The following is a 12323-nucleotide window of genomic DNA, read 5'->3' on the forward strand; positions in this document are numbered from 1 at the left end:
AAGCTATCCATTTAGAATTTAATCATTTCGTAAATACACATACTAAACTTAATACTCCCTTCGGATATAATATCATTTTTAGTACCTAAAAACTGACTTAATTAATATTTTGGTATTTCAATTTTTTTTTTTATCAAATGGGTGTTTTTCGTTAGTCTTTTTAACAAACACATATCTATCGTCAAATTTTGTATACATGGCATATATTTTCCGTTAAATATTTCCAGTCAGCTCTACGTACACTGACATGTCACCTGTTGACTAAGCGAAAATGACACGTAAGAAAAAATGAAATCAATTTATAAAACTTAAACCAAACCGGTTCAAACTCACTTCTTCTTCAACCTCGCGACACCTGATTTTCTCTCTCCCCAATTCTCTCTGCCACTCTCGGCCGCCGCCGCTTTTGGAGACCAACCGACCAAATCCAACTACTATTCAACTCCTCTCGACGTCTTGATTTCGAATATGAGGTTAGTTTTCTTCACCGTTGTTTAATTTTTTCTTAATCGCGATTTTAATCTTTTCGATTCAACGGTACAAAGTTAAAAACTCGTTCTAATATGGTGTTCTATGAGTGATTTGGAGTATTTTAACATATGTTTAATTTTCATGTTAGGGTTGGCCGGAATTTACCTTGAAGGGTATCAGCCCGACGGTTCACACGACGGCTTTAGCTGGATAAGACTCGCCTGCGTTCATGGAGTCTTCTGGTGGTCAAAATTAGTTCGACTAGATCGCGACTCGACGGTCAAACGGCGGCGGCTCACTTGGCAGCTCGGCTGCGTATGGCCATTCTGTTCGTCATCAAAATGGGTCGGCTCTTAGTTGTTGCTATAGTGAGCATCTGGGTGATTCCAGTCTCGATTCTCGTCAATTGCATTGTTCCCGACCCTTACATGGTAATAACATTGAGACCTATTCCGTCCATCTCATCGTTCAATAAAAGAAATTGCTTTTTGAAGGATGTTTATTTGAATCGACATTCTTATTATTGGTGCCTCAAGCTCAGCAGTATTGTAATGGGAATTTCAGAAGTTGGGACCATGATCCACTGAACTGGTTCTTCGCATTTCTTTCTGATGAGATTGTTTTATTAATGGTTACTATTGCTAGTCCACTTGCAGAATACTTATTATTACGTCATTAATTAATTTGATTTAATTCTCAGTTTGATTTTTAATTTTTTGGTTCAAAATAGTTACGTGTTATTTTCGCTTTGTCAGCAGGTGACATGTTAGTTTATATAAAGTTGATTGAAAATATTTAATGGAAGATGCATGCCACGTATGCAAAATTTGACGATAGATATGTATTTGTTAAAAAAACACTAACAGAGAGGCTCCTATTTGATTGAAAAAAATTTTAGGTACCTGAATGTTAGCTAAGTCATTTTTGAGGTACTAAAAATGATATTATCTTCTCCTTCCGATTCACTTAAAGTGTCTCGTAATGAAAATTGTGAATCTTAAGAAAAAATTAATGGTAGAAAAAATTATTTGTCTGTTTATCATTCATTATTCAGAAGTCATAAATATTTATTCAAAATTGAATATTAATTGAAATAAATATAAAGATAATAGTGGAAAAAAATAGCTCAAATATGTATGGATTTCATAAAAATACATTTAAAATAAATCAAAATAAATTTCATTACGAAACACTTAAAGTGAACCGAAATGAGTGTATATATATATTGATTCATCATAGTTAATTTACAACGTTCTACAACATAGTAATGCGTGATTCAACGGATAAAAAATTTTCTCCTTCGAAGATCATAGATTCGATTTTAAGAAAAATATGCTTACGTGGTAAAATATCTGATATTAGGCATATAAAACCAATGCTCAATTGATTACCATATATATTCCCAATACAAGCATTTAGGAAGCATGTTATGAGTATTTGGATTGCAAGATTAGAGTTGGGGTTACATGGACCAAACAAGGCTGACAAGATGCCGGCCTAAATTTTCTACACCTGTAACCCTAATTTTATGATACATCTGTGTCCATAGCCCTTTTTCCATATAGCTGAAAGCTTTCCATCTCTCTCTCTCTTAGCTGTTATCACAATTCAGATGCAGTTATATATTTTTAATATATGGAGTAATTTATTTATGTACTAGGTCTTCTTTTCTTTTCGCTGTTTTAGGCTTTTATTTATGTTTTTCTTCCTAGCTACCTTATTTAATTTAATAACAAGAACAGCTCTTTCTCTCTCTCTTTCAAATACCATCTAGGAGTTAATTACAAAAATAAATAGAAAACATAAATTGTAAACAGAATTATTGATGTCTGTGGACAGTGTAAACAAAAATATGAAGATCGGAATCTGTGAGTCCGATTATGAGGGAAAAACAAAGTCGGAAACATGATTTCCGAATATGCAAATAAAACATACTATTCAAATTGTTTCACCTATTTACAAAAGTACTTTCAAGTTTTGACAAAATAACAAAATAGTGCCTTTATTATGAATTCTGTTTTACATAGTCAAATAATCCGCTTAAGACAAAAAATATTAATATCTAAGGGTATGATAGAAATTTATGAAGACAATATACAATATCTTCAAGGATTAATAAGATCACATCATAAGATGAAAACAATACATTACGCAGGCTATCTTATAAATCAATATGAACATACTAGACGAAAATTAAAAGAGGAGAAAGAATATCTGAAAACTTTAGAAACGCTAAAAGTACAATTAGAAACTACATAATGGCAATAACATCTGATATAGTAAAAATAAAAGAAGATTTAAAAGATATTAGAAATGAATTAAATGAAAAATTAAATAATCTAGAAAATATGATTATAGAAAATAAAAAGACTATTGAAGAATCGTTTTCTACAATGAATGAATATATAAATCAACATAAATCAAAAGATATATATCAAGAAATTAATGATTCAAAAAATTGTCTTAAAAATATTAAAGATTTATTAGAGAATCAGAATAAAAAAATTTTTCAGGAAGAGGGAGATATTATAGAAAGATTAAACGAAGAGTTATACAAATTTGAAAAACTAAATTCAGAAAAAGGAAAATCTATAATTCAATACCCAAACATCCAACAAGAAATCATTATTACAAAACCTAAAAGAATAATTACTCTAGAATTACCTCGAAGAATTATATGATGGAACAAGAAAATATATCCGACCAAATATCAGAAGTTAGGCAACTTCTTTCTCAACTAAAAATTATTGAAGAAGAAAAAGAAACTTATGAGCATAAAAACTACAATATAGATGATGATAAAGAAGAAGTAGTATATGGGTACGAATCAGAAGAAGATTTACCATTTAGAATGAAACTAGAGGAAATTCCAGAATCAACTTCAGGTCATAAAAGAAGAAGAGAATTTTATCATAATGATTATATGAATGAAAAAGGATATACTAAACAAAATGACAAATGGAAAAAATTTCCTGACGAATATACACCATCAATTAAAACTAATATAGACATTCTAAACCTAGACTGTGTTCAAAATAAAGAAGAGGCTTTAACTCTTTGGATGAATAATACAGGATTATTAATTCAACTAGAAAAAATATTTCAAGATTTTAATCCTAATCTAGTCTGGACTTTTGTTACTTACAAAGTAACAGGATCTGTTAAAAACTATTTACAGACTCTATCACAAGCACAAATAGAAATCTTACTAAGAGAAAAAACAACAAATTCAGAAGTTTTCTTCACACTAGTAGATACCATAAATAGAGAATTCCTAGGAAAAGATGATGTAGATAAGAAAAAGGCAACTGAAGCTGCTGAAGCAGAAAAAGCTTTATGGCATCTTAATAACATACAAATTTGCAATATGTGTGATTTAGAACCCTATACATGTGAATTCCAAAAATACTATTATAAATTACCTGCAGAATCTAGAGAGACTCATAAAGAAACTTACTTAAATAAACTACCATGGCCACTTAACAAAGCTATAAAAGATGTATTTATATCAGAAATAGCGAATAATAGAATAGCTAATACCTTAGGAGGAGCCATTGAGGTAACCCAAAACTATATAGCCGAGCAATGCTTGCAACGATCTATAAAGAAACAACTTAAACACCCTACTGGGCAACTATGTTGTAAAAATAATCCAAGAATACCAGGTAATTATGGATGTAATAAAGAAAAAAAGAAAATTATAAAGAAATATAGATGGAGAAAATTTCCGAAAAACAATTATAAAAAATATAACTATAAGAAAAATAACTTTAGGAAAAGAAAGTTTTTTAAAAGAAAAATACCATATAAAAAGGAAAAATATTGTCCTGAAAATAAGAGAACATGTAGATGTTGGCTCTGCAATGAAGAAGGTCATTATGCAAACAAATGCCCTAATAAAAGGAAGACTGAAAATAAAGAAAAACTTAAAATATTAAATATAGCAATAGAAAATCATCTAGAACCAATAGAAGATTCAGACTCTGAAATAGAAGAAATATATGAATTACTATCTGATAGTAGTCAATCCAATAGTTCGGAAGAAGAATATTCATCCTCAGATGAATAAACCCAATCCGAATTGTACATTTATAGAAATAAAATACAAAGAGAAGTCTTACGATGCATATATTGATACAGGAGCAACTCTATGTTTTGCCTCGGCAAAAATTCCATTTCAATGGAATAAACTTCAGAAACCATTAGTAATATCAATAGCAGATGGTAGTAAACATCTTATTTGGAAAGCATCATTCTTTAATATAATAAAAATAAGAAATTATACATTTATAGTACCATCAATATACCAACAAGAGTCAGGATTATCTATAATAATAGGAAACAATTTCCTAAAACTATATCAACCATTTTGCCAGTACTTACATCATATAGAATTAACTGCACCATCTTATAAAAATCAGAAAAGTACGATTATAAAAATACCAATACTAGTAAAATTAAATAAACTACAAATAGCTCAAAAACTTAAGGTTATCAATGAGAGACTAGGTATACCAGATAACTTACAAAAAGATATAAAAAATCTATTAGAAGATGTATGTAGTGATAATCCATTAGATCAAATTAAAAATAACAATCAAGAATTAATAGAGATAAGATTAAAAGATCCTAATCAGGAGGTAAATGTAGAAAATAAAATCCCATATTCAAAAATTGATGTAGAAGAATTTACAAAAGAATGTGCTGAACTACTAGAAAGAGGAATACTAGAAGAATCTACCAGTAGGCATGCTGCACCCGCATTTTATGTAGAAAACCATAATGAAATAAAACGAGGAAAAAGAAGAATGGTAATCAACTATACAAAAATGAATGAAGCAACAATAGGAGATGCTTATAAATTACCTAGAAAAGATTATATACTTCAAAAAATTAAAGGAAGTCATTGGTTTAGTACTTTAGATGCTAAATCAGGATTTTGGCAACTAAGATTACATGAAAACACTAAACCATTAACAGCTTTTACATGTCCTCCTCATAAACACTATCAATGGACAGTTTTACCATTCGGATTAAAACAAGCACCAGGAATTTATCAAAGATTCATGGATAAGATCCTTAAAGGATTAGAAGACTTCTGCTTAGTATATATTGATGATATATTAATCTATACAAGCAATACACTAGAAGACCATTACCAAAAACTAAAAATAGTCCTAGAAAAAATAAAGGAAAAAGGTCTAGTTTTAAGTAAAAAGAAAGCAATAATTGCTAAAAATGAAATAGACTACTTAGGATTAACCATATCAGGAAATGGAGAGTTAAAATTACAAGATAATGTAATAAAGAGATTAAATAACTTCCCTTCAAAAATTGAAGATAGAAAACAATTACAAAGATTCTTAGGATCTTTGAATTACATTTCTGATCAAGGCTTTTTTAAGTCTCTAGTAAAAGAACGAAAACAGTTACAAAAGAAATTAAGTACAAAAGTCCCATGGACTTGGGATGTTCATAATTCTAATACTATTGACAAGCTGAAAAATGCTTGCAAAGATCTTCCAAAATTATACAATCCACAAAGTGATGATAATCTGATTGTGGAAACAGACGCCTCTCAAGAAACTTGGGCTGGCTGTATGAAAGCAAAAATCAATATACAGACTGAAAAGTCAGAAAATAAACAAGTCGAAAGACTATGCAAATATATATCAGGAACTTTCTCAGAAACTGAGCAAAGATATCCTATTCATGAGAAAGAGACACTTGCTTGTCTCAAAACAATGAGAAAATGGAGAATTGAACTTCTTCCCAAAGAGTTCGAACTCCGTACTGATAGTAAATATCTTACAGGATTCATAAAATATAAAATTCGAAGCAACTTCAATCAAGGAAGATTAATTCGGTGGCAGCTAGAGCTACGTCAATTTCCGGCAGTCATAAAATACATAAAATCAGAAAACAACGTCATAGCAGATACTTTGACAAGAGAATGGAGGAAATCGTCAAAGGAATGATGGATCAGATAACTATCATTAGAAAAGAAATTGAAGAACGACAAAAGAAAATAGCTCAACTTGAAGCAGCTATAATTCAACTTGGAGGAAAAATCCAACCATCAGAGTCAACTAGCAAAAGCGTGGTGGACCCAATATCAACAAAAACAACAACAACAATTGGATCTTCATCCAAGCAGGACTCAACAATTATTCCCCCAACACTACAATATGATACTACAAGGTCATCCCAGACAAAATACTATGCAATACTGAATGGCCCTATGAAAGGAGTTTATGATCATTGGCACAAGGTTTCTGCCTTTGTTACTGGTCAGTCCAATATTCAACATAAGTCATTCCCAACTAGAGAAGAGGCCCAAAAAGCCTATGAGGAATATCAAGCCCAGGAAAAAATTCCCCACTATAAATCCAAACTTCTTTCCCCATCATCATCCTCAAATATCCCTCAAAGAAGGCTTACCACCATAGGAAAAATTCCATCATTAATCTCTAGTATACCTACTAGAGAAGAAAAAGCCAGAGCCAAACAACTATCCCCACTAACATTTAATGAGTGTTATTCAATGCTCATCAACTATACAGAAAAAGAAATGAGTAACCAGTACTTTTACCCAGTAGCCAGGATAAATTCTAGCCCAAAAGCCATTTTTATCCCAGGAGCAAATCCAATGACCGTATACAGATTTTTTGTCCATGGACTAATAGACACTATCTATCTAGATAATATCACGGAGCTTTCAGAATGCACCCCTAAACTAGTCCAAACTGTTAGGAATTACATAGACAATATGGCTAAAAACAGAAGAATATACGTAAAAATATATAGTTCTTTCCCTGTATTTGATGAAGGAAGAGCCATCGTTCCAAGTTACGCAGCAATAGAATTAGGAATCTCTAATGGAAACTATCCGCCTAGAGAGGATAAATTCTGTCAGGAACTAACTAATATCGAAGAATTAAATGGAAGATATCTAGCAGGAATGCTAAGAGAAACCTCAAGAATAGGAGGAAACAGTCATCGCTTCATCAACTACAAATCAGAAAATATAATCATATATTCAAAATTCAGCAAGAAGATAACTGATGAAGGAATAATAGCTATACAAAACTTCGAGGAACCATTCAATAACTTCTCGGGACCACTAGAAAAATTACCACAAAAGACAAGAGAAGTAATATGCATGCTTTTCAAAAGCAATGAAGACAAAGAATCAACAGGAACAACAAGCACAATAATAGAAGAAGATGAAGACAAGAAATTTCCACCACTTAGCAAAAAGGAGAATCCAATGCCATCCACCAGCTAAAGCAAGATGTAGACACCATTGTCTTCTTGCAATAAGTGAATGTATAACGTAAGCCCTGATGTAAATTTTTAAGGGCACCAATAATGTAACATATAATGTAATATCTAGGGGTATTAGGTGGAATATAGTCCACTTTCTGTGTGTATAAATATGTACCCTCTGGTTCACTTAGAACTCAGAGTTTTCTGAAGTGAAATAAAATTCTCCTTTGTTGTTAAACAAAGCAAACGTTTTGATTTCCCGTTTGTAGGAAGTCTGTTCTACTATCAAATATCCGTCATCATATAAATACTACAACCAATCACAAAAAACATCAAGTAATCTATTATCAAGAAATCAAGAAAGATCACCAGCAAAAGCACCAGCAAGAGCATTCACAAGAAGCTTCAGGTATGGATTCACCAACTAACACACTCAATTTATATTTGGATTCACCTATAGATTCAATTGATGCATCCTTATTAGACAATCTTAGTACCAGAGAGCTGTTTTCTTTACAAAATGAAACAAATCAAAAAATAACTCAATTACAAGAAATAATTGCTGACTATAAACAGCAAATAGACAAAAGATCTATTAAAGAGATAGAAATATCATTCAGAAGACTACTACCTTCTGAATTAGCCAAAGAAATAACAGCTAAACATGAAGCAAATCTATCTTCGTTGATAGATAATTCTTATCAAAAGATAGAAGAAAATATGGATATTTTAACACATATCGAAATTCAACTAGAGTATTTGTATGAGACTAATATATACTATGACACTGAAGTATTGGAAGCAGATTGGTCAGACCAATCTATTTAGATTGTATTAAACATCTGTATCTTATTAATAAAAATCTATTTATTTAGTCAATTATTCAATTTTCATCAATTTAATCCGCGTTTAAAATTTTTGGTATCAGAGCTAGAAGAAAGAAAATGAGTTATATTCACAACATAGCACAGGGAATATATGTTATGAAATTAGAAAAAAACAGCCCAGATCTAAATTGGTTAATAGATTACTGCGAAGAATATATAGAAAGATGTTTTAACGACCTTAGAATTATTATGGAATTAGATAATGAAAATATTAGAGCTTTAAATATTTTACGATCAGAACTATCGCGTAAAATTGATCTCTACTGCATTATACTAGAACAGCTCAGACTTTACAATAGTTAAAAATGGAAAAAGAAATAGCTTCAACATCATCGTCAATCAATACTATAGACTATTTAGATCTACAAGAAGAAAAAGGTTCCTTCAAAAGAGATATTTTAGTTAATAAAAATATAATTAAAAGAATTAAAAAAGAAGAATTAAATCTTAAAGAAGGACAAGATATAAAAAAGTCTTTAAGAAACTTATTAAGTAGAAAAAATATACTCTATTTTGGAAAAATAACCGCCGAATATCCAATAGAAATTTCAACCACAACAGGAGAAACAAGTATACCTATTATAAATGGTAGAGAAATAAAAGAAAAAATTGATAAACTAAAAAAAGAAGATAGAAATAAAATAGGTTACATTCACATATCGACTGTTCAAATCTTAATAAAATCAACATTCATGGAAGGAATAGATTCGCCGATAAGATTAGCCATCTGTGATGATAGAATTCAAGATCCACGAGATAGAATAATAGGAATAGTAAATAGTAATTTAGCTTATACAAAACTAAAATTTAATGTATCACTACAACTAGGAATACCTTTATGCACAGAAAATCTAGATAGATCATTAATAATAGCATATAAATTCTATAGGGATAATTTAATGGCTAAAGAAGACTATCCATTCACAATAACTTATGAAATAGGATATGCACTATCTAATAGTCATCATAGTATACAATTTAAAGATAAAGATAAAATATATCTAGAAGATCTATTTGGCATAACAGCTAAAGTAGGAACGATAAAAACAACACCTATTAGTTCAATACCTAGAATAGATAATACATTAGTTAAAGAACGAATATTTTGCAGACCAAGTATGAGATTAATTAGAGATAATACTAAGTATATATCAGAAGAGGAATCATCAACCTCTAAAAATAATGATATACAGAAAGAATTATATAAATTAAATAATCATTTGTTAACAATAGAATCTAAATTAGAAAAAACATTATAAGGACTAAACTATAAATTTATAGAATTTATAAGGACCAAAATATATTAACAAATAAAAACGAAAAAACATAAAAACATATGGGTCCCATAAAAAAGGAAAATCGGAAACTATGATTTCGATATCTCTATTTTATGTTTACTTTCCGTTTTCAAACCACATGACTGTAGTCCACCCACCATCTAGCTATAAATAACAAGTTCTGGTTATCTGTTATACACAAGTGTTTCAAACTTCAAACCCTTGAGTTCTCATGTTTCTTGAAACGTTTTGCTATTTGGTTTCTAACATATATGATCTTATAATTCTCTCCATTACTTCTCAAAAACCCTAGCTAGCTCAAATATATGTCTCTAATTTTAAACTATATACATACTCCATATTGTATATATGTATATGCCATCTTCATTATGATTTGAATTGAGAGAGGTTTCCAAGGGAAAAGGTGAAGCTGCCAGCATGATCTAAATAGTTTTGGATTTGGGATTGGTTAAGAAAAATCATAACCCTAATTTTTCTAAAGCTGATTAGGTCATGCTCTGACAGCCTCACTTCTTCCTGCTTTGGGGATACAATTTCAGTCCACACAATATTGTCAAAGTCAAGCAAAACCCAATGTGAGCATATTCTCTAGAATTCTCTATGCTTATATGTTTTCTCTGATATGAATTAATTAGTAAGGGTGTTTTACGAGACTTGTAACTGATCAGTCAACTAATTAAAAGCGTGTTTTACTAAGTTTGTGAAAAAAATTAATGTCATATAATGAGTTCTTTTTCTTTTAAAAAAAATGTTTTCTCTTAAATCTCTAATTACGTTTGTAAAACGAGAAGGGATCCGTTTGACTCCAAGAGTCGATATGAGTTCATAATGACGCAAAAGGATTAGCTAGATGGACATTGTAGCTTTCTAGAATCTAGTTGTTGTATTCTACGTGTCCATGACAAACAATGATAAACAAACTCATAAATCATACTCATTTAACTCGCTAGGTAAAATATAGGGATATTTTTGTCATTTCATCATAATTTTTGCCTAGTGTAATGAGTTTGTGGTCGATAAGTTTGTTAATCATAGCTCGTCGATGACTATATATACATGTTGATGGCGTTGTGATTTACTGAATTGATCCAATTGTAATAAAATACGACTTATACTTCTAAATTGACCACCACTTCAATTTTCTGGGAAATTGTTGATAAATTTCATGTAATTAATCATTAAAACCCTGAATTCAGTATATTATGGAGTATCTATACAAAGATTACTTTGTGATTGTTGAAAATGAAATTCAATTCCTCCATGTGACAGTCCCGGACTATGATATTTTCTTTTTAATTTAATTTAATTTTTTCAATAAGGGCCTGGCTATGGTATTCAAAAAAACTTTGTTACAAGTATACTGCAAGGGATTACCATGTCACATAGGCCCGGCCCAACTAAGCCCAAAATGTTCTCTTCGTCATAAGAATGAATTACTGCAAGCAAAAACTTCCTTCCACCTATAGCAACAAGTGGGTCTAAAACCAGCCACCGTTCAAATTTTGACACGTGATATTTGTTAATTTTTTTAACTTTTTTCACTGAAAGACGTGTTTCGTTACGGTTGTGAACACAGAATTGAAAATACCAAGTAATATATGTTGCATTCAGACTTCACACACAAGTAAAATAATGCAAAATTTCCTCTGCATCCTCTTACTCTGAATGGGTTTGAAGATAAAAAGGAACGCTAGCCTTCACAAACAAACCGTTCCTTGCAATGCAAGCTATTGAAAGTTCGATATCGACTGAAAAGTGGCTAAAACTAATTTGCTCATTAGTCGATCAGCAGCCACCAAACAATATTGGCATTTTTTTGTGAAAATACATTATCGGCTTAGACAGATAAGATAATTGTGACACAAGTAAACAACGGATATGGCATTTCTAAAGGATGTTAGCCTAACATCAAAAGTCTGATACTAGCAACAAGAAAAGGATGAAAGACAGCATCACAGCAATAACAAATAGCAGTCAAACTACTGGAATTGATGAGTTGTTTCTAACTAAGCCACACTATAACAATTCACAAATAACGAGGTACAGAATTCGGTTGCTGATCTATTCACCATCTGAAAGATATTATGACCGTTAGCAATCACTTTTTTAAACTGAACAACACCAACTATGCCGAATGGTCGAAATCTGAAATTCTTTTTTATCCATCTTCTGTTTTTCAGTCAACAAAGAGTCAAATACCCAGAGAATCAAGCATCATACACAAAACTCCCGTTGTGTGCACATTAGTTTTATCTTGGCCTCAAAACAACACTCAAAACTGGTACCTTTCGCGACAAGTAAGCTTCGTGCTCTGTAACTTGTCACACGAAGACCAAAAATCAGCTCTTCCCAATGCTCCACAAGGAAAAAACAGAATAATGAATCAAACGAAACGATA

General features: G+C 30.9%; 1 protein-coding gene across 1 annotated transcript; it reads left to right on the top strand.

Annotated features, from left to right (window-relative positions):
* The first annotated feature begins 3151 nt into the window (after window positions 1-3151).
* LOC139882741 (uncharacterized) lies at window positions 3152-4540 on the top strand. The gene has a single exon (XM_071867017.1). The coding sequence runs from the start codon at window positions 3152-3154 to the stop codon at window positions 4538-4540; it is 1389 nt and encodes a 462-aa protein (XP_071723118.1).
* Window positions 4541-12323: the final 7783 nt, after the last annotated feature.

This window comes from Rutidosis leptorrhynchoides, unplaced genomic scaffold (assembly GCF_046630445.1).
Source record: "Rutidosis leptorrhynchoides isolate AG116_Rl617_1_P2 unplaced genomic scaffold, CSIRO_AGI_Rlap_v1 contig301, whole genome shotgun sequence".
Taxonomy (NCBI): domain Eukaryota; kingdom Viridiplantae; phylum Streptophyta; class Magnoliopsida; order Asterales; family Asteraceae; genus Rutidosis; species Rutidosis leptorrhynchoides.